Source organism: Trachinotus anak, unplaced genomic scaffold (genome assembly GCF_046630095.1).
Source record: "Trachinotus anak isolate AG129_WGS33_773 ecotype Australia unplaced genomic scaffold, CSIRO_AGI_Tana_v1 ptg000007l, whole genome shotgun sequence".
NCBI classification, from domain to species: Eukaryota; Metazoa; Chordata; class Actinopteri; order Carangiformes; family Carangidae; genus Trachinotus; species Trachinotus anak.
The window spans coordinates 878556-906036 of NW_027273858.1; the positions used below are offsets into that span (position 1 = coordinate 878556).

The 27481-nt window shown below is 43.0% G+C and overlaps 2 protein-coding genes across 2 annotated transcripts; both read left to right on the forward strand.

Annotated features, from left to right (window-relative positions):
- Window positions 1-1883: 1883 nt before the first annotated feature.
- On the forward strand, window positions 1884-4737 carry LOC139623434 (uro-adherence factor A-like). Its single transcript, XM_071481678.1, has 3 exons — window positions 1884-1938; window positions 3080-4398; window positions 4638-4737. The coding sequence occupies exons 1-2, from the start codon at window positions 1884-1886 to the stop codon at window positions 4297-4299; spliced, it is 1275 nt and encodes a 424-aa protein (XP_071337779.1). The 3' UTR covers window positions 4300-4398; window positions 4638-4737.
- A 122-nt stretch (window positions 4738-4859) lies between these two features.
- Window positions 4860-27274, forward strand: b3gnt2b (UDP-GlcNAc:betaGal beta-1,3-N-acetylglucosaminyltransferase 2b). The gene is made up of 3 exons (XM_071479833.1): window positions 4860-5120; window positions 17212-17389; window positions 22881-27274. Exon 3 carries the CDS (start codon window positions 22906-22908, stop codon window positions 24094-24096), a length of 1191 nt encoding a protein of 396 aa, XP_071335934.1. The 5' UTR covers window positions 4860-5120; window positions 17212-17389; window positions 22881-22905; the 3' UTR covers window positions 24097-27274.
- Window positions 27275-27481: the final 207 nt, after the last annotated feature.

Genomic DNA, 27481 nt, shown 5'->3' on the forward strand with positions numbered 1-27481 from the left:
GGTTTTCTCTTTAATTAGATGATAAGGCATAACTTGGTCTCTCTCTTTCTCATGAGTGTGTGTGTGTGTGTGTGTGTGTGTGTGTGAACGCGTGTGTGTGTGAGTGTGTGTGTGTGCTGCTGTTTCCGACTGTTTCAACCGTCAAAGCACAATAAAGAAAATTATAAAACATGTGTTTCAGTGTTACTGCCATTCATTCTTTATAGCTTCCTGTTTCTCAATCTGTGTGTGTGTGTGTGTGTGGCTACACAGTGAAAACATGTTTTGGCTCAGTTACCCAGAGGCTGTAATTACCCACATGATTTAGGACCAAGAAGCATCACACTCACGAGCAAATGCTGCTTGAACCTAAGAACCAAAGCTCCACCGACTGGGCTGCGAACGCCTCGTGAACACGTCCAGATCTAAATGAAGCTGTTAAAATCAAAGGTATCAAAATGAAGCACATAAGTTACCACAGAGGAAAAAGTCATGTCAGGACATTTGTTTGTGAACTGATTCATTTTAGTGACATTAACAACAACTGTATCTTTATCTGTTGCTGTGACGGTTACTTATGTTTTCTTCTGGGTGATGTTGCTGCCGTGTCTGTGGCTGAAACGTCCTCATTGTGGCTACTGAATAAAACTGGTTCTCTCATCTGTCCTGCTCACATCATTTTTTCCATCCTATACCCAGTGTCACAGCAGAGGCTTCCTGTCAGTGTGGTGTGAGTGAACTAAACGCCGCATAAAAACCCAAATGAAAGTTTAGTTTGTCAGAACATCAGAGCGTCTTCTGTCTAACGACTCGGTTACTCTGCACCACATTAACAGCAGCGTGTGTTTGATTAAATCTGATACATGGGCAGCTGGGTGGCAACGATGGCTGCAAGTGCCAGCTTGTGCTCCTCAGACACCCTTGGGTGATCACATGCACAGCAAACAATGCCTCAGTGACCACCTGAGACTCTGGGAGGCGGAGGGAAGAGACACCTGAGTCCTGTCTGCAGGCCTCTTCACACCCACTATCTGGTATCGCTAACGCTGTTAGCCGGGATAAGCACCCTGCCCTTTGCTCTGATGACGCAGTGATTCGTGGACAGCGCTGATGTACATGAACCAATTAACCCCAACACACAGCAGGGTGTGGAGCATATGCATGTATGCATTCACATGTATGACAGTCATGTTAATCCATCACTTCATTATTAATCCTTTAAACATTTATGTAGTGTTCACTGACTCAGTAAATACACAGCAGCCCAGGTGGATCAGATACAGCAGCCTGCTTCGACAGGCTAACGTCATTTTCCTTAAGCACTCTCATCCATTAAAGGAAAAGTCTGGCGTTATTTCATTCCATCTCACAATACTTTCTGATTTCCTATTCCCTGTCTTTAGGCGCACAGCACAAAATCCATCTGGCTCTTGCTGTCATTGTAAATCTTTGAAATTAAATCACAAATATGTTGAACATTTTTTTTAATGCTGAGTAATTTCCTAAACCAGCAGAGTGCTGTAGTTTCTAGACAACAGGAGGAGGTAGTGCATCTGTCACAGGCTGTTTTCAGTGGTGGTTTAATTCACATTTGGTGTGACAGTGAGGATTTGTAGCTGCAGCACAGTGTCTGTGGGACTGGCTCATAATAAACGACACTGGCTGTGCTCATGTTGATAGAGGAACATGTAAACCAGTTCATTTATCTGTTTGCATGTCACAAGGAAACAAGCTACTGTAAATCAGACTCTGGCTGCACAGGTCTATGAAGTGTTGGTTTATGTCTTGTTGACAAGAACAATATGGAACATCACAAAGCGTATCATTCAAGCCCTGCAGTAAAGTGAAGATGAAGATGGATTTTGCATGTTCTCTTCAGTACCTTTCCATACTACACTCTGCAAATGACTGTGCACTTCCTGCACCTGGAGGATAACAGGAGGAGATGCCTGAAGGAGCGTGAGAGGCACAGAGCAAACAGACCGTAGTTCCTCCGCACAAATTCATTTCAAGCGTAACTATATTCTTGAAGATTTCCCCCTCTACTCCTATAAAGATTGCGTAGCTGTCTATTTGTGGTTTGGGGGATTTTTTTTTAAAATCACTTCTGTAGCATCAAGCAAAGAGAGGTGGAGTTTCAGAGGAAGACGAGAGTGAAGACACAGTTTGAGTCAGACTTCAGGGTGTGTGCGTGCACAGTGTAACCGAATGTGAGCGTTAAGATGATTATTTATGAGCACGGGCTGGGTGTCCATTGTTCCCATGGAGCGACCAGCTGTGGAGACGTTACACAGAAGGATGTGGAGTCTTCAGCCCTCCGCACAGCAGACCTCCTTTGTCCTGGCCCCGGTCATTAGGGGTCTCGGCCCCCTGCTGTTTGGAGACCCCTCACACACACGCATACAAACACACACATACCTCCAACATCCAAATGCCATCTGGATGCCCCTGATGGGCCCCTGGTACAGGCTGAGCTGACATTAAATGGGCGTATCACAAAGCCTGAGTATGACGACATATCAAACAACTTTCAGTGACTAATTAAACAGGCTGAACCAGACTCCACGGCCACAGAGCAAACAACTGCTTTCGTTTAATCATTTGCTTTATTCCTGTCTTTCTTCCTGTCATCTGACTGCTTCTGTTAGAAACAACAACAAAACAACCACATCTATAAATCATAAAAATACAAAAACAAGAGGGTTTAATTTCTTTTATAGACTAAATTGAATAAAGAGGCTTTAATTCAATGTTTGAACAGTAACAGGACTAACTGGCTTCTCTGGGATCAGCCTGGCGACAGTCATCAGGCGGAGCAGCCTCCCCTGGATTAGCACACATGTGAGTCACAGAAGGAGCCAGTGGTTCCCTAAAAGATCTTCTCTGACACGTCTCAGGATCAGCTGTCGTAACATTGAACTGCTTTCTTTAGACCAGGACACACAACAACCTGAAAAACACTGACAACAGGTAGCATTACAATCAGTATAATTTCATTTATCTATTTATTTATTTGACATAAGCCGAGATTCAGTTAAAAAAATCCTGCAGTTTTTTTCCTGTTTATTTCTTGTGTTTCTTATTTCTTGCAAAAACTAAGATGCACAAAATACAGCAGCTGTTCCTTGTCTCCCTCTCTCCCTCTGTCTCTCTCTGTCTCTCTCTCTCTCTCTCTCTCTCTCCCTCTCTCTCTCTCTCTGTCTGTCTCTCTCTCTCTCTGTCTCTCTCTGTCTGTCTCTGTCTCTCTCTCTGTCTCTGTCTGTCTCCCTCTCTCTCTCTGTCTCTCTCTCTGTCTGTCTCTCTCTCTCTCTCTCTCTGTCTGTCTCTCTGTCTCTCTCTCTGTCTCTGTCTCTCTCTCTGTCCCTCTGTCTCTCTCTCTGTCTCTGTCTCTCTCTCTGTCCCTCTGTCTCTCTCTCTGTCTCTGTCTCTCTCTCTCTCTGTCTCTCTCTCTCTGTCTCTCTCTGTCTCTCTCTCTCTCTCCCTCTGTCTCTCTCTCTCTCTCTCTCTGTCTCTGTCTCTCTCTCTCTGTCTCTCTCTGTCTCTCTCTCTCTCTCCCTCTGTCTCTCTCTCTCTCTCTCTCTGTCTCTGTCTCTCTCTCTCTGTCTCTCTCTGTCTCTCTCCCTCTCTCTCTCTGTCTCTCTCTCTGTCTGTCTCTCTCTCTCTCTCTCTCTCTCTCTCTCTCTGTCTGTCTCTCTGTCTCTCTCTCTGTCTCTGTCTCTCTCTCTGTCCCTCTGTCTCTCTTTCTGTCTCTGTCTCTCTCTCTCTCTGTCTCTCTCTCTCTGTCTCTCTCTGTCTCTCTCTCTCTCCCTCTGTCTCTCTCTCTCTCTCTCTCTGTCTCTGTCTCTCTCTCTCTGTCCCTCTGTCTCTCTCTCTGTCTCTCTCTGTCTCTCTCTCTCTCTCTCTCTGTCTCTGTCTCTCTCTCTCTGTCTCTCTCTCTCTCTCTCTGTCTCTCTCTCTGTCTCTCTCTGTCTCTCTCTCTCTCTCTCTCTCTCTCTGTCTCTGTCTCTCTCTCTCTCTCTCCCTCTGTCTCTCTCTCTCTCTCTCTCTCTCTCTGTCTCTGTCTCTCTCTCTCTGTCTCTCTCTCTCTCTCTGTCTCTCTCTCTGTCTCTCTCTGTCTCTCCCTCTGTCTCTCTCTCTCTCTGTCCCTCTGTCTCTCTCTCTGTCTCTCTCTGTCTCTCTCTCTCTCTCTCTCTGTCTCTGTCTCTCTCTCTCTGTCTCTCTCTCTCTCTCTCTCTCTCTCTCTCTCAGTCCGACCACCCATCCTGCCTCCAGGTTCTCTCTGAGGTTTCTTCCTGTTTTTCAAGTGCTTCCTCACTGTGATAACTGAGTTGAATTAAAAACGAAACTAAAGTGATTCCAGTAATACAACACAAAACCAAACACTTTCACTTCATATAGTACATATAGTATATACTATATGTACTATAGTACTATAGTATATACTATATGTACTATAGTATATACTATAGTACATATAGTATATACTATATGTACTATAGTATATACTATATGTACTATAGTACATATAGTATATACTATATGTACTATATGTACTATAGTACATATAGTATATACTATATGTACTATATGTACTATAGTACATATAGTATATACTATATGTACTATATGTACTATAGTACATATAGTATATACTATAGTACATATATAGAATAGCTACAGCAACAGGAAGTATTCAGTTTTCTTTATGTTGTAGATTTAATTTTAAATGAATGAAATTGAACCTTTTCCACATGAAGCTACTCCTAACGTTTGGTAATGGGGGAGGGGGGGGGGGGGGGGGGGGGGGATGCTCCGCCCAAAACAACACGTCATCACCGTCTTCGCCGAGGAGACGAGCCGCTTCTCGGTCACTTCGCGCCGCAGTCTTCGGTCGTCGGCGCCGGGAAAAGGTGAGCTCCTCCCGGTGAAGTGACGACGGTTCGCCGCCGGAAAAAGTCGCATGGATTTATTGAAGTTTTCCGCCGGTGTCGAGGGGACTTCGGGCTGAAACCAAGTGAGTCACGCAGCCCACGGAGGAGTTTCCGTGTGTCGGGACGTTCAGAGGAGCAGCCCCGGTCAGCACCGCGGCGATCCGCCGAGCGCCCCCGGGGGAAGCTAGCCTAGCTACCGCTGCACGGAGGGTGAGTCCCGCCTTTGAAATGTGGATGTGTGGTTTTAATTTGTTGATTATCAAGAAATAAAGAGAGAAAAAGCCTCTGAGCCGCTCGGGTCATGCGGATCCACGACACCAGACTTGGTTCTAGAAACATGAAGTTTTCACAATCGATCAAATCGATAGTTCAGGTTTCTACAAACAGCTGCTTTCTTCAGAACCGGAGAGCCGGGAAACCTCAGCAGGACATGGCACAAACACAGTTCAGACATTTACTCATAATTTAAAGTAAAGTAATAAACAAAAGTCCCAAACATCCGCTGGTCTCAGCTGAAAGTTGACGTGGTTCAAATTTCATATCTGAGTTTAAAGGTTTCTGGAAAAAATCGCGACAGATCTGACGTTTTTATGACTAAGTCCCAGAGGAAGCCTGGCAGAGTGTCCCTGAAACAGGTGAAACACCCAGACCTGGATCCAGGGTTTGAGGGATGTGCTTCTGTCTCCACACTGGCATCTGAGCCCTGAACACACCTGGAGAGCCCACCAGGACTCCACCCTCTGCTCCTCCGTCTTCTTCTCTCTCTGATGCTTCACCTCTTCTGCAAGATACAGGTTTTTAATCACATGAGCAACATTTTCCAGAGTAGCTGTGTGTGTCAGCTCTGAAGCTCTGCTATGTTTAGACAGAAAAGTCCAAACCACGATCTGGATGAGTTGCCTCCATCCAGGCTGGAGTCTGAATCACGACCAGACAGTGAGTATTATGAAATGAATGATAGCAGAATGTAGAGCAGAGACCATGGAGTGACGGGGTCCCACCGGCCTGATGCTTGTCAACATGTTGATGTTCCAGCCCATTGGTCCTCACTGGTTATTACTGTTTCATTATATGAGAGCCTGGACTCATGGGTGGAACCACACCCATCTTCAAACCTGGCCTTTATTTTGATCTCAACTGCACGACCGTAAAGTTTCATGACTTTATCTCGCATGGCTGCAACACTAAGAGTGTGTCCATGGACAAACAGCCGCCGAAGTACCGGGCTCCACCTCTGTGGAAGTTCCCACTGCAGCAGGTGTCTCCAGGACCCACATTTTGTTGACATACACACATGGACTCACAAGGGGGAAACAACTCCACCTCTGCTGTCCCAGCTGGTGAAAAGAAGAAGCTTTATTTGCAGACCACAGTCACACAGGCTGGTTTTCACCCATCATCAGATTAATGACCTGAGGTAGAAAATAGAAAATATTTTGAATTCATTTTTTGTTCCTGTTCTGTATGCTGGGTTACAGTTCATGACAGTAACTCATTATTTTCCCATGCCTCCTCAGATGTGGCTAATACTCTATCTACTCTTTCTATCTACTTCCTGTCATGCTTGTTTATTAGAAGCTTGTGATACTAGTAGCTCAATACAGCACAGGACGTATGTCTTGTGATGATCCTCAGATAAAAGAAGTTGAAATGTTTGTTGTGTATTTGTTTGTAGGGACAAGCACATTTGATGGTTTTGCTTTTAAGAGATCCAGATAGCAGCTCATTTATGTCTCAAGTTGCTGTGGTTGAGACAGAGACACTGGGTTCTCGTTTTCATCAATTTCAGGAGCCCAGAGCTCAAACAATAGCAGCTAATGCTGTCCTTTATTAACTGTGTTGGCCAAATGGACTAAGAGACACTCTGCACAATTATGTGGAGAAATGACTGGACAATTATGCAGAAGCACTTAGAAATTACCAGAGTGCTTAGTCCTCCAGCTCCACACACGAGCTCCTCCTTCCTGCTCAAGGACACTCTGACCGTCACAGGACGTGCATTCACATGTTGATTAAATCAAACCTGTGACCCTTTGGAATGAGGACATTTTCTCTACCCCCTCTGATTTATTGATCTTAACATATGCAGGTCACCTAATGAAGCACTTCCCACTACTATTCCTGCCTATTCCTATTGGCTGACTAACAGTATGGATGTGGGCACAAACAGCCATGAATGATTACAGCCATATACATAAGGTATATAGTTTCTTCCTAGAATATCAATGTTGTGCAAACACGTATGTCAAAGGCAGGTTGAATATTCATTTGATGGATTTGGATTTGACTGGATATGCTGCTTTAGTTCCAGACTGTTTGTTTCCAGCTAAGAGGCTAAATCCTTCCTAGTATGCGACACTGTAAAGAGGCTGTGTAGTCAGTACAGTCAACAAAACATTTTAATGAGCATTCAAAGACATTACTTATGAAAGAAATTTGTTTTTCTCAAGTGTTAAATGAAGCAGTGCATTTTGGCAAAAAGAGGCCAGTGATTCTGATTTAAAGATCTGGCTCTTCTCCAGTCTTTGTTTTATTTCAAGGTTTTCAAGGTCAGTCATTTCAGCACATTCCAAATGGGAGACCCTGGAGGTACCCAGGGGGTGCTGCTAATTATGGGGACGTCCCATCAGGGCTGTCGTCATTCATGTTGACACAGAAATCTGCACTGTGCTGTGTGGAGAGACTGTCGCGCAGCACCAGTACATCCAACAGTGTGACTGCTGAGGCCTCAGACCAGAGTGACTGTGTTCACTTCACTTCCTGTTTGAAGAAAGCTCACGAAAGAAATCTGAAAAAAAAAAAAAAAAAAATTAAGGATTTTCTGCTTATTTAAAAACACAGAACAACAGAACAGTGTTCACAGTTGTGCTTTTGGAAAGGTTACATGAAAACAACCAACGTCGCCTTGTGAACTTTGCTAACTGGCTGTTGGCAAAAGTTAAGTTTAGCAGAGAATATTTTAAAAGTTATTGCAAAGCAGAAACACTCAGTAGTCATAAGGTTTTCGTGATCCTGTTGCCATTGCTTGTTTCTTGTGGTTAATGGTTAAAGACAACGTCCCCGTCTTTCCCCCGGTGTCAGCAAGAGAAACAGTCCCAGACCAAATTCTGCAAAATCCAGCCCAGGTTCAGCTAACAATAGTGGGAAACCACAGCAGGAATACTGCAGCAACCTGGATCAACCTGACTGCTGCCAGCAGCTTTGCTGAGCTGGTGTTAACACTGCTGCTGCTCAGGCTGATCACCAGCCAGCCAGCCAGCACAACCAGACTCAGCCTGAACCCCTGCTTCTCTTTGTTTAGCAGCAAAGTTCTGGCTCAGCAAACTTCACTTTGACTCACACTCAATAAGATGTTCAAAATGTGAAATAATAACAAAAACATTTCATCTTGGAGTCTTAACCATAGTTGGCCTGATGAGAAGATTGACGCCAGTTTGATCTCTGTACTTTTAGTACAGTGTTTGTGCCTCTCAGCTTCGCACCAGCTGGAATCAGGGAAAACAACAATGACTTTCACTAACTATAAAACTGTCCTACTTAGATGTTAGATTTAATTAGATGTTAGATTTAATTATATGTTAGATTTAATTAGCTCAGAAGTCGGTCACCAATGTGTCCAGAAGTTTAGTTCTAGTCTACAAACCTGCAGCTAGACAGTGAAACTAGCACTGCTGAGTACGTGCTGTCACTTAGCACCGCTGCGACTGACCACACTGCGTTTGGTCAAGAAGTCGTTCCACTGCATGTGTGAACTGCTCTGTGCACCACAATGGCACGTTTGCAGTTTCCACGCGTGTTAAATAGAACGTTTAACCAGGACAGCTTCGGATGTCCCGGTTACTCCACCTCACAGTTTTCTTCTCGCTTTAAGCCTTTGTGCTGCGTCGAGATAAAAATGAAACTGATATCCAGCTCCTCTTCTGAATATGTGCAAGACTGTGCAACATGTTGATCTAATTATCACTTTCCAGACTATACATGAGACTGCACGAGGTTTACATGCTGGCTTGGCTAAATGTACCTTAATAACTGTCCATTATTCACAGTGATTATATACAGTGTTTAGTATCTATAGCAGCAGTTACAGTTGAGAGGTGTGTAGCAATACTTAATGCACTATTTCTCTGACTCATGTGTTTGTCATCAAGTGGTGAAGGTCATTCATAGTTATCCAAACTTCTTACTCTATACAATAACTTTTTATTCATTTTTTTTTTTACTCAGAGAGGGAACAGGAGTTAGGATTGACCGCAGTATCAGTTGTACTTAAACCACAAAAATAGAAGTTCTTTAATGACGAGTTCATCTGAGTTTTGATTTGAGACCTCACAGGTAGAAGACAGCCAGGTTGGGATTGGCAGGTTTATTTTAATTTGCAGTGAATGATTGTAAATCTTAATCAGATGTGTGTTTGTCAAAGTCAGACACAGCTGCCGTTGAGTGCTCGTCCGATGCTGTTTTCCAAGATCCATTACAAACAGCTTACAGGAAGATGCTGCAGCACAGACACAACTAATCCATAATGTTAAAGCCATTTTGTTGACATCAGTAGCTCTTGACTGTGGCAAACACATCAGCGGGTTTAAAGTCTTTAAATGGTAAATGGAAAAAACAAAAAAACAATAAAACGGAATAAAGTTTTCGATGTTGTAGTAGCTGGAGTGTCAGTGATATTTAACTCTCTGCCTCCTTTTTGCACCTTTTCTTAACACTGAAGTCCCACATCCCACATTTAGCTCCAGAGGAAGCCTTTCTGTCTGATTCAGTGGCGTGCCGTCGTTTTCCAGTGCACCACCGGAATGAGTGGACAGGAAATGTACTTAGGGAGTAGACTGGGTGGGGGAGGAGGAACTTGATGAAGGAAAATGAGCTAGCGAGATATTAGACCCAGTGTGACATGTTTATGATAACAAGACGTCTCTCAGGGCAATCTGGGAGAAGATGATGACAACATCCGAGCATGAAAGAGACATTAATTCAAAATATTTATAATAAAATTCATGAATATTCCATCCAAGTTTTGCAGAGTTGGTCACAGTGAGGCCTTTTCTACTTCACAACCTGGAACTTGACGTGTAGCTGTTGTCAGAAAGGCTCTGCTTTTGTTTCCACTTCAGGGACACGTTCCTGGGATTCAGTTTCAACACTGCTCAGGAGGTGATACTAAATCCAATCTCCATGTACTGTTGGGGAGGGAGGGGGGGATAAAATATAACAAGGAGCAGAATTAATAACGCAGGATATGTAGCTAAACACGGCAGTTACAGGCAATATTCGGATTATATCTGATGTGTTTGTCAGTGTTGACTATGGACTGCACAGTGTTGGAGCTTAACTACATTTCCCAGTAACATTCAGGGAGTGTTGGTATTTTTAGAATTGTGTAACTTTTCATTCAGTGCAACCAAAGCTACAATTCTTTATTTTATGGCTTTATTTTTATTGTCCAAGAATCGTTTTGGTCATAAAATGAAAGAATACAACAGAACTCCACAGTTTTCAGTTCACTGCAAATCCTGCCAACGAGGATGTTTGTGTTTTTCACTATTTTTGCTTGAAAAATGAAAAGATTGAGACGGTGGTGGTTGTGTTCTCCCTCTCTGACAACTGTATGACAGGATTAACATAGTTGGGTTGATGAGGCAGGCGTATGGGCTTGGACAACAGGATATGACTGTTTGGAGACAGAGGTCGCAGGTCAAGTAGCTAAACATTGACACAAAGCAATAAACACATTTGGAGTCTTTACATACAAATTACTGCTGTAACACTAGAATGTCAGTAGAAATCAGTTCGACAGCAGAGATAAGTTCTTATTTGCCAGAAAATCTGACACCTTAACTCTTTTAGCAGATGAAAATCTTTTGCACTGTTGTCTGCGCTCTTCCTCTCTTCTTCCTGCCCTCAGTTCCTGATGGGGTGTAACATACTTATTTAGCCATTTATAGTTAATAATTCGGAAATAATGCCAGATATACCACTTCCCTGCACACGACCCAGTCCAACTTCCTCAGTGTCTCCAAACGGTTCTTTGTGTTTTTGCAGCTGCAGGTTTCAGAATCTGTTTCAGGCCGTTATCTTTTCATTTCTATTATTATCTTTCAGGAGTAGTAGGCTGGTCTTATAAGGTTATCTAAGCCTTCAGCTTCATCATGTGTGAGGTTTTTATTTCCTTAGTTTCTCACAAACACAGTGCACTTGCAAAAATCTGATTATTATTTTTATTATATTGATGTTAGTTGAGATGAAGTGTAGGGTTGGGTCTGTTTCCAGTTTGGCCGGTTCACTCTGGTGCAGGAGCTTAAACCACTGATTTGATGTGAACAGGCTGAACTGACGTTTGCCATTATGACAGCTTCTTGCAAATTAAAAAGGAGCCCACTTCAGCAACCTGTTCCAACAGCTTCACCGCACTAAATCCAACTTGCATCACATTATTAATAAGAAATATCACAATATAAGTGTAATATTATGTTTGTTTATAAATGGACTAATGGAGCCACACCGTAATGCAATTTACAGCCGAGCAGATGCCGGCAACATGAAGGAGATTGAATTTCAATATTGGCACTTGGCGCCCCAGATCAGAGGTGTATCACCGCCACCAAGTGGACTGGAATCACTGCGCTCTCATTGGTTGGCTCTCTCAGTCTCATTATGTTCGACTCAGGTAAAGTCTGACACCAGGTAGTAAAATTCTGTTCAGTCCGGTCCAGTGGCTTCATTTCTAAGCAATTTTTACACTGACCAAACCCTAGTGAAGACACAATATGACAGACAATAGCTGCACCGTACAGACGGCTCAGTGTCCTGTTTAGAAATGCGGTGCAGCCCATTGTGTCATGGAAGAGGAGGAGGAGTGAAGATGGTCAGGAGCCGGCGCTTGCTCAGTGTCCTGTCAGAAAGATCCACTTGTTTAGATTATTATCAACAAAACTGATAAATAGCAGATTTGTAAAGTTTGAGATGTGTGTGAGCTCAGCATACACAATCCCTCACTGTGACTTTCAGAACAAAATGAATTTATTGAGCAGCTTTTATCCTCCTCCCTACCTGCAGTAAGTGGACAACTTATGTAAATGTGATTGATCTGGGAAGTCGCATCACTGCCTCCCTCACTGCATTACCATTAGTTTCATTACTGTAAACAACGCCACTGTGTCTGTTTCCTCGCAGGCGCACACTTCCCTCGCTGCCTCGCCTCACCTTTCAAGCCGATTGTTTGCTGCTGTCTTGTGTTTGTGTTTGTTTGAGGAGAAGCACTCAGTAATACCCTGAGACTGTTCCTCTGGTAATCTCTTTGCCTTCCTGTAATAACTGATGTCATTAATTGCAATTGCCGTTTTCCACTGAAGGGCTGAACTACTGCGTCGACCACAGCTGCAGTGTCGGCTTTTTGTGGGCCCGTCTTTATTGCATAACATGAATGACTGTGAAAAGTCAGCACTGAGGAAATAAAGCTTCAGTCCTTCCTTTTTGGTTGTTGCTTTATCATCCCCAAAATGCTCACAGTAAAGGTGCATATACGTCAGCATTTGGATTAGATCTCTCATTTCTTAGATTAGATTGCATTTTTTATACCGGTTGCTTTGTAATATTTGGCTCATATCACTTAATGTCCCCCACCCAATCTCCAGCCACAGCGCTGCCCTCTCTGCACCACCCGCCCAGCACCAGACAGCAGACAGGCAAGGTTAGCTATTAACTGGTGAGCAGGGTGGAGTATCGGTGCTGGGGGAGACCAAAAACAGAGATAAAAGAGAGTGAATATTGGACTTTCATTTAGCAGTCGTCCAAACGCACAGCTCCAAATGACTGATAAAGCGGCTCCACGTCTGATGAGTGTGAAAGTATACAACTGTTGTTGTGACCTGGTTACAGAATCCACTGTCCTTTCTGTGCTGTAGTCATTCGGTAATCATTCAGTATGATTTAATTAAAAAATAAAACTCAGGTTTGATTCAAACATGTATGAAGTTTCATTTTAATTGGAAAATTAGTTTTCTAACGATTCTTAGATTTTCAACTAATAATGACACTGATTTATGGACGTAATGCTGCTTCTAATGCTGTTAGTTGTAATCCTGGTTATTTGTTTTATCTCACTACTCCACAGTTAATAAACCAGGGAGCTATAATCATATATAATAAATAATATATAATTATATATGTGTAATTTTTTTGTTAAATATGTTCACGGTGTCTCTGTTCATCAGGTCTCGCTGTGAGTCATGTGTCAGGGTTGAACTTTAAGTGTTTGTGTAATGCATTAACTGAGCTTTGACATGGACGTGGGCGGAGCTTCTCATGCTTTTCAGTCCAATCTCAAACACACACACACACACACACACCTTTAAATTTAGATTACGTTGAGTGTGAGTGAATGAGTCATATAGAGAGGCGACCTTCTAGCCTGGGGAGTCAGAGTGGCAAGTATTTGTTGATAATGAGTAATTCCATTCTATTTAAAGTGTGCGTGTGAGTGGGCAGGATTATTGTCTGCTGATGCAACTTTCTCGACATTCCACCGCTAGTTTCTCCAACGCTGTGGTTTGTAGATAAACCCACTGTTTATCTAGACGATTGTCACTTGAGAGAGAAGCACAGTGCAGCAGGTCGGCTCCAGCTGTTCTGATTTCATCATCCTTCACCCAGGTTCCTGTCTCTGTGTTGTGATCTGTCTCTCCACAGCTGAGTGCTGCTGAAGTGTCACTGAGCAGGATCCCAATTAGCTGCAGAGTCGTAGCTGACCTGTTGTTTAGAGAAAAGACCTTTTTTTTGCATGTTACTTATTAAATATTTGAAGGTTATTTAACAAATTCTGACCTTTATAAAAGATACTTTTGGTATTTTGCAAACCAGCATGAAACCAAAACCGATGTGTGTGACTTTTAGTTGCTGACTAAAACAAATACAGTCACCAGGACTCATTTTAAAAGCATCAGTCAAGCCCACGTGTCTGTGACTGGCTCTAACATTCAAAGTGGGACCTTTAGCCCCTTGTGAATACTGGTGATGACTGTCGATATTTGGTGGGCAGACTCCAGCTCAGACAGCACCTCCTGGTTGCAGCCCTCAGGCTATTTATGGTGCTCTTCTCTTCACGCTATGTCTCTATTAGGCTCACATACCCTCATGCCAAAACATCCTCCTATATTCTCCTGACCAGGGTCAAGTAGCACTCAGAAATATCTCTTTGATAGTTGAAACATACTGTACACAGGTGCAGGATGGGCTGAGGGCGACAAATTACAACACAAATACAAGAAAAGTTTATTTACACAGCGCAAACTGAGTCACATAATAAAAAAAAGAGATGAAAGTCAACACTTAAAGAGACGGAAACGACTCATAGGAGTAACATACTCTGATTCAGAGAAGCTGAACCTCTTGTGTTCCTGAGCAAGATTCTTTGTTTGTGTAATCAAAGAAGCTTTTATTCATAGGACATATATATATGTAAAGCCTGTTGACAGTATTTGAATTTGGATTTTATTTGATTTGTTGGCTGCTGTGCTTTTCCTTCTGTTTCCCACTGAGGACGTCACATCGAGCCCCACTGTGGAATTTAAGAAGTGCATCACGAGAGAAGTACATCAAGTGAAGCGGGGCCGCTCTAGTTTTCTGGCACTCGAGGATATGGCAGCAAATGTCAGTTTTGTTGTTGTTGTCAATGATCAATTACAAAAAAATGTTGTTGAGTAATCGTCTGTCACGGGACTCGTCGTTGCAGCTCTGTCTCTGCTCTTTCGGCTTCAGTAGCTTGGATCCGTGCTGCTGTTGTCCAGTGTGAGTGACTCTTTGGCTTTTAGCTCTGTCAGAGCAGCAAAGCCAGGAGAAAAAAATGGAGATTGAGCCTGATTCCAATACACATACCCAGCGCCTGTTAGGACTTGTTGCCAGGTGGAAGAGCCTGCACAGAAATGATTAAATGTGAAACAACACACTGGCTTCACTCAGTGCACAGCTGAAAGTTGATTTTTTTTTTCTATCATGTTCAGTACAAACATTTCAATCAAACTGTGGAGTTTCAGGAGTAATTTATTTGTCCCACTTTCTGTTGTGCCCCTCTGGTCGATGGTCACTCTCCCCCCTCCGTCAGTTCACAGTTGAACTCTGTCCAGAGACCTGACGTGGCCTCAGCGGCGGACGCCTGTCTGCTGTGCCGCCTCCTTATCTGCTATCACGCACACACAGCGATCAGCAGTGTGAGCCTGTGCTGTGTCTGTCCTTGTGACCTCTTTCACACTCGTGTCTTTGAAAAGCTTCTACTGCAGCAGTGAGTGTGTGCTGATGAGTTTAACGGGGTGCATGTCATTCCTTTATTATAAAGCACTATTATTATTATCATTATTATTATTATCATTAATGACCCAAACACAAACTCCACACACTGCGCTCCCAGATTTTAGCTGGTCAGCGTGAGAGGATGAACCTTTATACTTTTATAGATTTTACAGTGAAACCCTAATTCTGAGCTCAGTTTGCAGTTTTAGTAAAACCAGGTCCTGCTCATCAGTGCAGCTTCATTAGTTGTGTTATCAGCTGCAAAAATAAATTGTCACTTTGAATTTGAATATTATTTATATGGTTTTGGATGTTTTAACCAAAGCGGTTTTTAAAGGCCCTGCGGCAATTTGGCAGGGTAGATACAGGAAGTAAGATGTGAGAAGTGAACAGAGCAAAATAATTAATTAATTTATTGTTTTTATCTTTGGCTGCAGTTATCTGGCAGTGTTTCTATTATGTTTCACCATTTGCTTCTCAAAGCAAACCAGAAAGAAGGTCCTGCTGGACAACAAAAACTAGATACTAGGAAGATTCCTGTGATCTTTAAACCATCATTTAAGTAGAGGAAAAGTTGAACAAATACTTTAACTTTTATTTTGTAAAGAAAACAAGATGAACAGAGACTGAGCTCCGAGCACAGAGGTCATATTGAAAGATGTTCCACTTAGCTCCTCTGCTAACAGCTTTGGGTGTCGGTTGATCTCAGTCAATGTTTGAGGCAGTTTGTTCGTTAACAGCGCCCAGTGAAAGGTGATATGGCCTTATTATCTGCTGACCTCTCATATCTAACCAGCACAACCAGTGAATTAATGATTAACAAAACCCAGTCGTGTGTGTAAAGTTTTCCACACCAGTTTCTTTGGTTAAAATCTCATGATGGTGTTATTTTTTAATTTATCTGTGTTGGTGGTGTTTTACTCGAACGGTCTGGTGTTATTTCAGATCCTGCTTGTTTCACAGCCCCGGTGGTGTTACTGATCATTACTATTTAACAATATGTTGACAGCAGCCAAGAGAGGCAAATATACAAAATAGATATACTTTGTTCACAATCAGGCTGAAAATAAATGCTTGCACCCTGCTAATGTTTCTCCCCTTTGCATTTGGCTGCAGACTTGTTTTGATTTCATCATAAGAGGGCAGCTTGACCGAGAAGCTAAGAAATGAAAGTAAGAAATGTTATCACAAAACATAATTTAAATTCAAGACATGTCTTAGATGCAAGCAGCTCTTACCTGCATACAGCCACAGTTCAGATTCTAGATTAGCGCACCTCCAGTGTCCTGGACATGCCTTGCAGAAAACTGCAGATAAGTGTGATGTGCCAGGTTGAGCGTTAGGACCCTTCACCTCTTCCAGCTGCACAGATGTGTGTTTACATGAGATGTTATAACTTGAGAACTCTAAGTTTGTGGAGGGAAAGTCCCGTGGACGAGCACAAATGTCTGTAAGATCATGTAAATCCTTGAAAACAGCAATTAAACCAGCTTCTGTTTTCTGTGGTGGGAAAGACGTGTTTTACAGCTTTTCGCAGTAATCTTTAACAACATGTACGAGACACATGGTTTTCAAAGGTCAAAGGTCACAGTGACCTCACAAAACCCTTGTGAATGCAATATTCTCGGGAATTCCTCAAGGGAATCCCTTCAGATTTGGCACATGTGTCCACTCGGACTGAAGGATGAACTGATTAGAATTATTTTTTATTTTCATTATTTTTCAAAGGTCAAACGTCAAGGTCACTGTGACCTCACAACACACGATTTCGGCCTCTTGAATGTGATCTCTCTGCACAAACATTCACTTGGACTCAAGGATGAACTGATGAGATTTTGGTGGTCAAAGGTCAAAGGACACTGTGCCGTCATGTTTTTTGGCCATAACTCACAAATCCGTGCTCTACTTATGACAAGATTTAACACAAATGTCTAATAAGATAAAATGATGAAGTGATGACATTTTATATCCAAATGCAAATCGAAATATATTCTGTTGTTTTGTCTGTTTTCAGGTTCAACCCTCCTCAACCCTGCCCCCCCCCCTCCCCGCCCCCCAATATCAGCTCCTTCTTCATCCCCCCTCCCCACTGGCTCCTTTTTTCTATAGGGGGCGGAGCTAAGTATGGGGTAAGAGAGTCGAGAGGAGGCGCAAAGACGAGACAAGCTGAGGAGGCCCACTCACCTGCACAGGTAAGATTCTGCAGTATGTCTCTCTCTCTCTCTCTCTCTCTCTCTCTCTCTCTCTCTCTCTCTCTCTCTCTCTCTCTCTCTCTCTCTCTCTCTCTCTCTCTCTCTCTCTCTCTCTCTCTCTCTCTCACACACACACACACACCTGCTACTGCTAGTGTTTCCTCCTGTCTCAGGCCCATCCCCCGTCAGGTGAGACACCTGATCAGGTATCAGGTTGAAACCACAATGGTCAAACAGTCATTGTCCAGTAGATTGTTGCCTGATCTAATCAGTGTGCCACAGCCCTGAAGTCAGTGCTCATCAGTGACGCAGTAAACCACATCAAAATCAACACGATCTGCACCACTGATGTTGTAAAACCTGCACCATGACAAATAGTTTGTTTTGTTGTAAGAGGCCAACAAACACGTCCAGGTTAAAAGGTTTATTAATATTTTAGCAATGTTAGATTTTTAGATAGCATGTAAAATGTTGACCTCAAAATATCATCTGCAGATCCATTTCACATGATTGGTTATTAAAAAATAAAACCATCCCAGCTGACGTTAATGGCTTCTGTTTGTTGCTCTGTGAGAAAATGTTTCATACCAACTTATGGTGCAACGAGAGAACCTGAAACAAAACCAGAAGATTCACTTGAAGTTACACCAGAAACTTCCTCCACACAGAAACATGCAGATGCCTTTTAATCCCAAATTACAAGTTTCAGTCTCGGAAAAATCAGATTAGAAAAAAACAGATTAACTGTCTCCTCTACACTGGTATTTCCCTAGATGAGCATTTCAGTGCGTCTGAGAGTTGCGTGACTGTCAGGGTTCAGACAGGTGGATGTAGGATTGTGTTGTTGAACTGCAGGCTGCACCGTGCACCTCAAAAATGTAACTACTATCGACAGTGATTTCCTCATAGAGAAAACCACAACAACAACTGTGATTGGCTGCTTGTGTTTTCCTCTACATGTGTTTGATGCCAGTGGAGTTTGTTGAGATTGAGGATTAAGTTAAAGGAACTTAAAGACTTCAAGCCTGATGAAGATGATTCCCTCTGCTGACTGTGATCACTGCTCCGTATGAATGAAGGAACATAAACACTTCAGTTAAAGCACAGTTACACATTTCCTGATCTCACTCCACTTCTATAAATCACTGTAGCTCAGCATCACTGTTTCACAGAGTGTATGAAGGAATGTGAACACTGTTACTGTGGAGAATATAAAGCACCTGATAACATACAACACATGGATCTAGCTTTTAACAGTAAGATCTCAGCAACACAGCCAAAGATGGCCCTCTTAGCAGATGCACCACTCCCTCACCACTCTCCCGCCCTGAACCACGACGAAGTAGAAACACGCTCTGCTTCCTGTGTGGCCGCATTTGAACTTATCTTGATGAACCATGTGCTCTGCATCTAAACCTTTTCTTATCTACAGAATTGTGCAAGAGTTTTACAACGTTTATGAATAAGGAACATATTTGGAATTATTTTTGAAAGCATCTTCACTTTATTTGTAGTATTTTTTCACACAGTGCTGTACATGCAAACAGGTCCTCCAATCTAAACAACCAAAGGCACACAGTGTACCAGCGGCAGGTGTAGTGACCCTTCATCGTCATGGTAACAATAATAAACACACAGTTGAGGCTGTGGAACGGTCATGGATGAAAGAAACAACACTGACTATTCTCTCACACCGGGAACAAACCGTGGTCTCCTGTGTTAAAGTCCTGTAGTCCTTCATCCTCCTCTTCCTCCTCCTCCTCCTGCAGACGCCGCCACTTTTTAAACCATGTCACCTGACTTCCTCCTTTGCTCTCTTATAATTACTAATGACAGCCTCCAGCCACTACATTGTGTAACAGAAATGCGTAACTCTGTGTCGTAATCAGTTTCTTGCACAAAACCTATGGGGTTATTTTCTACAGGGGGACAGTCTGAACATCTTCATGCACATTTTGGTTTTTGCAAAAATTGCACAAAGACAACACAACTTAAAACCACAGCAGCAGTGAAACAACAGAGAGGCGGAGCCTACATTAGAATTTAAACCACTGATCCACTGATTAGAGCATCAGCTGAATCATTACAGCTGGAACAAAGTCTTTACCCAGCCACAGATGGTCCATCTGCCGAGGGCAGGTAGTGTATGTGAAGCCCCAGACTACTAACGGGTAATTACACATCAGCGTCTGGAAGCATTTGTCCTGTCAACATGTTGTTTAGCTTTCTTCTGCAGACACCACCGACACCAACTCATTTCCCAGAAGTCGTCTTGTTTGTATGGCAAAGCAGAGAAGCTTCCTGTCCTGCTTAATTATCCATGAACATCAAGAGGAAAGGATGTGTCTGTGCTTGGCATTGTTGGTAATAAAAGGCTGATACACAAACAGGATTATGTATCATCATCCCGTGTTGACATCACTTTTCTTTTTCTGTTTAAATCTGAAATTCAAGGGAAAGGAGGAAAGACAAAAAGGGGGAGGGTCGAAGTGGGGGGGTAAACAGAGGACAGGGAGCAGGAAAGAGAGCAAACAGGAGCGCAGCAGTGCAGACTTGTTGCTAGGAGGCGGAGAAAGCAACACAATACAGAGACAGGAAGGATACATGCAGTGGTGCAGAGGAGGGAAAACCAATGGAGCCAGTCAGTCAGTCAGTTCTCAGAGAGACGACTCACAACTGCTCACATGTAATGTTGTGTTATTCATTTTTATTACAAGCACCAGAGAACAAAACTTGACTGAACCTTTTCTTTGTGTGTGTCGGTGTTAGTGTGTGCTGGTCCTGACTTTTCCTCCAACACTAGCATGAAGTTGGTGTTTGTGGTTTTATGAGAAATGTTTCGTAATTTGGTGCGCACACACACACACACACACACACACACACACACACACACACACACACACACACACACACACACACACACACACACACCCACACCCCTGATTATTCCTTTGAATTTGATTTAGCGCCATCATCCCCTGCAATAATGGCTGCAGACTCTCCATTAGTTGTTTCACTGGTTTCAAATTGCAGACCTGGAGTACAGTCTGCATCTTACAGCCTCAGAATTAAAATAAAAACATTCAAGCAGAGTGTCCTGGTAGGATTTAAGGTGTTGAACATGTAGTTGCAGGTTTGGCTCCTCTCCTCATGTTCCCCTTCACCTCTCCACTGCCAGCGATCATCATCATCATCATGTTTTCTGATTATCGGGCTTAGACCACAAGAATTTCAAAGGTGTAGTTCATCAATAACTTGATTAAAAACCCCGCAGTGGTCCGAGCTGTACAGCTGATGTGGCTGGGAGATAAATGTAAAGAGAGGCCCAGAAAGTGAAGGGACGAGGCTGAATACAGGCGTTTTAACTAAGAAGTGAAAAGAAAGTCAGATATGGCAACGAGAATGTTATCAGCAAGGATGTGAGTCCGCCAAAGCAGAAACCTGAGGCGGACTCAAACCTCCTGAAAGACTGTATTGTCTGTTTGAACCCACAAACCCACGTGTTGTCCTCATTTCTTTTTTCGGTTTAAGTGATACTGGACAAAAGTGTGAAATCCAAAGGGCCAATGCTTCCTCTCATTTCTGGCTTCCATGAAATTGTCCTCTGCTATTATCCTGCTTCAGATAAGCAAACACCATGACATCAGCAGCCACTAACAGGCATGTTTCCAGTATCTGCACAGGCTGATCTTACAACATGACATCAGATGAATCTTCTTCTTCTGGATAATTGTCTGATTACTTTATTGTATTTGTTTTGAACTGTTGCCAGAACTACTAGTTTATGTATGCGTGCTGGTTGTGATAACTGCCGGCCCTTTAGTGCAAACATGAACTCACACACACCCTGCTGGGTAACCTGAACGACATCTGTTGGTTGTTGATTTGCAGAGTTTGCACAATGATTTTCTGTCTTAACGTTACACCACAATCACAGCAGGAGAGGATTCAGTGGCCGTCGCTCACAGATAAGGATCTGTGACCTGACATGTGGTGAGAGATGGTTTCACAGGTTCTAGCTGAGTTGGGATGGAGGACAGATAAAAATGCAAAAAGGAAACACTAGATTTGAAGTTAACCAGTTACAGTTAATAGAAAGCCACAAGATTCGTTTTGCAGTTGACACATTACATCGATTGGATCATCACCTACCGAGTCACTGACCCCTGACCCCTGACCTGCTTGTAGATACAGAGCCTTTCTGCAGGGATCAGTGAAGGAACTGTGCGACAGACGTGTCCCTGCGAACGTCTCGTTCACCCATAACAAGTTGCCTGCTTCCTGCACAGGTGCTCCATGAGGCACCTGAAGCTGAAAGCTGCTCCACAGTTAACTTTGATGGTGGAATTAGGAGGAGGTCATTTCTGTTTTAACTTTGATTAAATTATTTTATCTCTGAAACTTCCTCCCACAGCTTCAAATGAGATGTTTTGTGGAAAACAAGTGTTTTCATGTGACTTTGTGTCTCTGTGCTCTTGTGTCCTCTCTTCCTTATGCACCAGTTCCTGAAAGTGATACAACAGCTTCACTTTTGTCCTGACTGACCATAAAAACATAAAAACACTGATCACTATCTTGTTTTCCCGAAAATGGGTAGAACATGCTCAATACCAAAAGAATCAATAGCTTTTTGTCAGGACCAGTGCAGCACTAAATCCCTGATCGAGCGAGCCTCAGACAGACACACAGACGCCACTGGTCGGCCGAACGTTGGACTTTTCCCTTTGGACATTGCTAATTCGAAAGGATTTTGCACGAACATTTTCTATGATGTCATCAGGGGCATTCACAGCGAATCCACAACAGTTTTCATTTCACGGCGTCCAGCGTCTCTTCTCCAGCAGCTTTAGATGCTTTTCATAGCAGGTGTTTGTTTACAGTGGTTCCACAACAGTTTTCAGCGACGTCCTCAGTTTCCCTCACTGACCGTACGAGGTGCAGCCGTGTAGTTGGTTCACACTTTTTCTTTTCACAGCACTTGACCAGGTTCTCAAAAGGCGAAGGTGCATGACAGATGTCTTGCAGACATGTTTTTTAATTCATTGATTTGGTTAAATTGTGAGCCTCACTGTGACTGACAGGCCTCCAGTTAAAAATTACAGAAAGATAAAATGGGAACATTTGCTAATGCTTGAATCTGGTGTAAATACCGACGTCACAAAAAAACTGTGAACACAGTCATCTCCTACCACACAGGAGTCTGTGTGCTGTCCTGCTGCACTTGTGATTATTTCCAGTTCCACTTCACAGTCAACATTAATTTCCAAAGGATGTATTTAATGACTTGTTTGTCCAGTTTAGCAGCTGCTTTCCCTAAATTTGCATGGTTTAATATTGTAAATTTGTACATCTGTGCACTGTTCAGCCTTTAAAATTATATTAACAAATGAGTCTTTAGATTTATTTGGGTATTAATGGATGAAATGTATGTAAACTACGGCCCGGTCCTCCCATGGTGTTCGATCTGATGTCTGTCTCTTTGTCTGCTCAGGTGGTGACGGGTGCAGGACGCTGTCATGGCGATGCAGCGGAAGAGGCTGAAGCTTGTGGTGACGTTGATGATCAACCTTTTCATTTTCATCCTCATTTTCCGACACAGCAGTCAAGACAAAAACGGGCGTCAAAAGGTCCTGATCCCCTCCGAACCCTTCTGGGCCAAAGTGACTCCGAACGTTGCGTACTGGAACCGCCAGCAGCAGATCCAAGACCTTCAGAACAATCCCATCCTGTCGGCAAACTCCAGTGACACCGACCTGCCTGATTGGCTTTCTGAGACCACTTTGACCTCTGACCCCTGCGAGCGTAACATCAGGGTTACCACTCAGGTGAAAGACTACAACTCGCTACCTGACCGCTTCAAGGACTTCCTGCTCTACATGCACTGCCGCTCCTACCCGACCGTGATGGACCCGCCTGACATCTGTAAGGAGCCGCCGTTCCTGCTCCTGGCCGTCAAATCCCAGGTGTCGCACTTCGACCGGCGCCAGGCAATCCGTCAGTCCTGGGGACAGGCGGGGGTCATAGCCAATCAGACAGTGGTTACTGTCTTCCTTCTCGGCAATGCCACGGTTTGGGACCACCACCCGGATCTATCCCACAGTCTGCAGGATGAGAGCACCCGCCATCAAGACATCATCCAGTGGGATTACCGGGATTCATTCTTCAACTTGACTGTCAAGGAAGTTCTGTTCCTGGAATGGATCCAGGCTCGTTGCCCTGGCGCTCGCTTCATTTTCAAAGGAGACGACGACGTCTTTGTCAACACGTACCGCATCCTGGACTTTCTCAAGGGCCTCTCGGAGCCCAAAGCCAGGGACCTGTTTGTAGGCGACGTGATCACAGATGCAGGGCCGCACCGAGACAAGAAGGTGAAATACTTTATCCCAGAGAGCATGTACGTCGGGAAGTATCCTCCATACGCAGGAGGCGGCGGGTACCTTTACTCTGGTGACATTGCTGCTCGTCTGCACAGCGCGTCGCAGCGTGTACCGCTCTACCCGATAGACGACGTCTACACAGGGATGTGTCTGAAGAAGCTAGGGCTGGCCCCCGAGAAGCACAAAGGCTTCAGGACTTTTGACATAGAGGAGAAGTACAGGTCAAACCCCTGCGCTTACAAGAGTTTAATGCTCGTTCACCCGAGGACCCCACAGCAGATGATCCAGATCTGGACTTGGCTCAGAAGCCCGGACCTGAACTGCCAGTGACGGCTCCACAGCAGCTGGTTTGGGACTGACTGAATGATTCTTTGGGGTCGTTCCAAAAAAGGTCAAAGTTAAAAAATATTTTATTTTGAACAGGGTCGTGGCTCAAAAAGTTGGCAGCTTTAAGTTAAGATATTATTATAATGGTCACATGGAGCCTCAGCTTGGTGCAGTCGATTCGTTATACCTCTCAGAATGAACACCATAGTATTTTGACTTGATGTCAGACTTCCATACATGAGCTAACCCTGCTTTACTGTGTCAAATGAGCTTCACCCAAAGTGACCGTGTCTTTCTTTGCGTGCACATATTTATATCACAACTATTTATATGGCCTTTAAAATGCTTTAACACTGTGTGTCAGCTCCGCAATGGAGCGTCTCAATGCTGTATTATAGAAACAAGGAGACAGAGAGCTGGGAGGTGTCCACAGAGGACTCTCTTTTGTTCGATCAAGGGAATGACGCTGAGGCACAGAGTGTCTACATATTTCAAACGTACATAAAAGAGTGAGTTCTTTGTAAAACCAGTGGTTCCCAGATGCAGCGGTTTATTGCTGCGTGCTTTAAGAGAGCTTCCTGGTGAACACTTCCCGGTTATTGTTGCTGGAGGCTTAGTTTGTGCTGCTATTCCCATCCACACTCCCTAAAGTATTTACTTGTGACTCGCTCCAACTCAAACTCAGCCAGTGACCCGAGGACACTCGAGGTTCACTGTTTGTGTTCTTTTACAAACCATTTCTCTGTTCTTGAAAAGGACTTTGTTTTACCTGAGCAGGTCACCAGTCCGTCGCTTAGTTTCTCAAAAATCTGAACTGCCTGACATTTTCCCAACTGTTAGATACAAGCTTTGAAATGGGGAGTTTGGTGGAGTGAATGCACACGTGTTCAGGTCATCAGGGGACGAGGAGCCCAGCTCCGTGCAGCTCTGCAGGTCGGACCTGGGCTTCACATGGATGGAGAAACCTAGATGCTGTCTAACTCTGCTTCAGGTGCTCAGCTTACCCAAAAAGAGAAATATATTTAATTTTCAAGCTGCCAGAGTCGAGCTTCTGTATAAAATTCTTCTGTAAAAAAACTCTGACTTGCTCTGTGAGTTGTGGTGTGAAAGTGTTAATGTTGTTAAATGTTGCGTTACTGTGTCGGAGATAAAAATGCTTTCAAACAGGTGGAACCTTACGTCTAAGTTCTCGTTGCCTGATAAATTGGCTCCTCGCTGAAATTCGCTGATCGTTTTAAAGGCTTAATTTCAAACTGTTCCCATTTTTGGAGGGAAAGTTAATTCATTAAAAACTTGTGATAATTCATAGCTCCAGATATAATTAGTAAATTGTTCCACCTTCTTCCCTTTTGAAATTATAACATGGCAGATAACTCATCAGGGAACTTGATTTGGAGGTCACTGCTCAGCTCACTAATGTTTAGCTTTAGCACAAACGCTGTCTGTCACTCGCTTTGAGAGAGAAGTGCTGCACATATTTACTTTCCATCCTTGTTACATGTTGGTTTGTTTATGTGAGACACAACCTGACATATGTTGAGCTTTGAATGGCGGCAGAGGAGCTGACGCTCTTTGTGTTTGTATATGTCAAAGGTCAGAGGAGTGAGTTACATATGTGTTTAAACAGGTTCAGGGTCAGCCCACCTTGATTCATTTGATTGGATGGATTTCCTTCAGTATTCATGCTTGGACCCAGTGAAGTCAACACTGAAAATAAGCAGCAGAAATGATGCGTTAAGTCACATGTGTAGATGTTGTTGAGCTTCTGCGGTGAGAGGCGGGCAGTGCTCTGCCTCTGTTAGAGCTCCCCCTGCTGGTCAGGACGGTAAGAGACACGGGCGACTCCTCAACCCAAATCTGAAGTATGACATCTAATTTATTTTTCCTGTTTTCTCTCTCTGATCGTTATCACAGAGACCCTGAATTAAGAACTTATCTCTCTGCTTTATTGTTCTTGACATTTGTAGCTACTGTTTCATGGTTACTGCGTTGGTGTCAGATAGATTTGCCTTATGATAAAAAACTAAATAAGTTAAGACAATCACGTTTGATGATGTGCTTAAGGGTGTATTTTACTAGACACTATTTTTAATTATCCACACCTGGTAAAAATCCATCTGTCTCCATGTAGGAGAAAACAAACACTAAATACAGGAGACAAATTAAGAGCCAAGGGTTGAGTGGAGCTGATTTCATTCTTCTTAGATATTCTGGGTCATGTGACCTCGACATCTTCACTGTGGTTCCTCATCATTCACGTACCAAGAATAAATTACATTCTCTTTTCGCCGCAAACAATTTGTGGCTACTTGAAATGTTTACATGTTAAAAGTCATCATCTTATGTTTATAATAATTACTTGTGTCTGATTGTCTTTCTTTAATGTTTAACTGTCTGTTTCTATGGTTGAATGTAACCTCTCACTGTCACTGCGCCTTATCTGGGGGTTTTTTTTGTTTTGGTTTTTTTTTTGCTTCACTGTTTTTCTTTTGAAGGAGCTTTTGTCGTTTTTATGGGATGCACAGCTTAGCAGTGTGTCCTGTCAGTCAGTGTTTTCTGGTCCCAGTGGCCAAAGCTGCAGGTGTTGTTTTAAAGGCAAAGGCGGTGGGTGTAGAAACACATGCAGTGAAATGTCAGTCTCTGCAGCTCCAGGATTGTAAGACACAGAAAAATCAGAAAAATTGATAAACACAAAGTCCAACAGGGGATAAAACATCCAGTATAATGTATCAAGATTAATAAGGAGCTGTAATGTGATAGATGCACAAGTGTTGTGGATATTATATGTTCAAAAACACACAGTTGAATGTTTCAACGTTACAACAACCATTACAATAACTGTTTAATCATGTGTTTGCCCATCTAATTAATCAGGATCTGTCTCTTCAAACTCATTGTGAGTCGTTTTCAGATGAATCATGCTTCCATTAGTCAATAAGTCACATTGATTTTTTTTTTTTTTTTTTTTAATGACATCACTGCATTACCCCGCTGTTCACATGTATTTCAGAAACCTGACATTATTGTGTTATACAACACCTGCACTAGTCAGAGGTGATTACCAAATCTGTGCCTGATGTTTGTATGTAGTGTGTGTCTCGACCATGTTAAGAGTGATTTGCTTTTTTATTACTTAGAATTATGTGATAATTTGAATAAAGTTATATTTTGCTGTTTTGTATTCACTGTTCTGTGCATTTGTATTGTTATACAAACAAATAATTTATTCATGTCTTTGCATCACTGGAGAGTTTTTAATTTTCACCTTTGCATCTGAGCTTCACACCTGTGAGACCGATGTTTTTAAGATGAACTTCATATTAAAACCAGTTCAGCCAGTTTCAGGTAAACACAAAACTTTTCATAAACTTAAAATGATTTTTATTTT